Here is a 2235-nt window from a genome sequence, read left to right on the forward strand (position 1 = left end):
CAATAATGTTTACTATATTTTTCAATCCTATCTTACTACTATAATTTCATTTTATTAAAATAAATACGTAGCTGCTATTGACTAACTATAATCTAAATATAATCTGACTTAATAAACTTAACTTAAATAATAATTAACACAATGCAAATCGACAAATGCCACTCTCATCCGGCTCCCTCATCAACCATCAAACTGACCAACATCAAATCCCAATCAACTCAATCAATCAATTAATCACTCAATAACCAACCGATCGACAACCAGCCCATCTACGCCAGAAAAAGACGGGCCATTCTTTCCGGGACAGGAAACGCTACGGGCCCGAATTCGACCTCCTTTCGCCGCCGCCTTCAATCAATAACAATCGATCGACGACAGCGCCATCTACCGCCAGAGAAAGACGAGATTTCTCCGGGACGGGGAAACGTACGGGCTCGAATTCGACCTCCTTTGCGCCGCCGCCTCCGCGCGATTTCACAATGGCGTTGCGGACAAACTCTGCAAACGTCGTTCCCATGTAGACGTCTTCGCTAACCAACTCCAACCCATCGCAGCAGTCCTTCACTTCCTCCACCAGCCTGCATGCGAGAGAGAGAGAGAGTGAGCAGTGTTCGTTCGATTATTCGATCATCGTTCTAACACATCGTCATGAAGCCACGCTTTACATTCTTAATGAAAGTATCCTACGTGCTGAAATTATATTACAAACTCAAGTAAATCGACAATCATTGAACACGTTTAGCTGACCCATCCTACAGGGATGACTTACAAACAGTTTTTGCCAATAAAAAAGCAAAAAATCTATGATCAAATGACCTATAGATGATTTACAGACAGATCTGGACAATCGCCGTTGGGATCCAGACATCGAAAACGTTTAGCGAAATGGAAAAAAATCAGCAAAATAGAGCTAACCTGGTGACTTCCATCGATCCGGCACCGGACTTGAAGAAATCGGTTGCATCTTCGATCTCTATCTGAAGAATTCCATTCCACACGGCCTGCAAACGCACACACACACACACAGAGCATGAGACATTGGCAGCACTCGGATAAAACATGGGTTACATATACCTTCAACGTCATGAGAGCTGAGAATTGGTGCAGTAATGAGAATGGGAGTGGGTATGTAAAGAAGAAACATATCTTATATAGCACTAAATAAATGCAACAATAACGTTAATGTGCAGTTGGTTTAGTTGCCGACTTGAGGCATTGGTTCCGAAAAAAATTTACTTGAGTCAATATTTATGCAAGTCCGATTCCTGCACATGTACTGTATGGCACAGAGCAGTACGCAGTACAGACACCTACGCAGTAAACCACCAGTTCATTATTATTTACGAGCCTGTTTAATAATATATGCTTTAATATTTTAAATATACGCATCGATGCGCATGCTATAAAACTGTAACGCCGTAAAATTCATAAAAGATTTGCGTGTTACGCAAACTGGGAATTTTCTGTGTAAGCAGATATATACATGGATGTGTATAAACAAACAAGCACGCACGCACGCACGCATGCACGCACGCACGCATGCAGACACACACACACACACACACATATGTACACGCACGCACGCATGCACGCAGACACACACGCGTGCAAGCATGCACACACGCACATACATGCAGGCATACACGCACAGACGCACACACATTTGCAGCAGTAAACTGATAGAATCCCAGTGAGTTTACACGTAAACATACAAACGCATACATATGCATTACATTCACAATCCACGGCAACCGTTCGGCTGCTCGACTCGTTCGATTGGAGCGCCCCCTACACATATCAGGACAATAGAACATGCACATACCTTCATATTTACGAAAGAAGCTGGAATATACCTTCATGTTCACGAAAGAAGGTGGAACATACCTTCATGTTCACAAAAGAAGATGGATCATACCTTCATGTTCACGAAAGAAGGTGAAACATACCTTCATGTTCACGAAAGAAGGTTGAACATACCTTCATGTTCACGAAAAAAGGTGGAACATACCTTCATGTTCACGAAATTAAGAAGGTGGAACATACCTTCATGTTCTCGACCATCTGTTCTTCCTCTGGCGTGAAGATCAGTTCCTCTTCCTCCTGGTCTTGCCCAAACTTGTTCGCCTTGATCATCTTGCCTCCCTCCAGTTCCAAGCTCCTCACATTCAGCTGATAGAACAATAACAAATTAAATAATGTTAATAAATATTAATAAAATACATATGTAAATTGTAA

At 42.1% G+C, this 2235-nt stretch overlaps 1 protein-coding gene across 1 annotated transcript in view; it reads right to left on the reverse strand.

The window, feature by feature from the left end:
- The window catches only part of LOC106818114 (cytosolic 10-formyltetrahydrofolate dehydrogenase-like), a 27848-nt gene that overhangs the window by 14785 nt on the left and 10828 nt on the right, over nt 1-2235 (reverse strand). Inside the window, exons 5-7 of the mRNA XM_014822835.1 lie at nt 2044-2169; nt 916-1001; nt 431-578 (exon numbers count right to left, since the gene is read on the reverse strand). Of these exons, the coding sequence (XP_014678321.1) occupies nt 431-578; nt 916-1001; nt 2044-2169 (360 nt within the window). The remainder of the gene's footprint in view (nt 1-430; nt 579-915; nt 1002-2043; nt 2170-2235) is intronic.

This window comes from Priapulus caudatus, unplaced genomic scaffold (genome assembly GCF_000485595.1).
Source record: "Priapulus caudatus unplaced genomic scaffold, Priapulus_caudatus-5.0.1 Scaffold2033, whole genome shotgun sequence".
Classification (NCBI taxonomy): domain Eukaryota; kingdom Metazoa; phylum Priapulida; class Priapulimorpha; order Priapulimorphida; family Priapulidae; genus Priapulus; species Priapulus caudatus.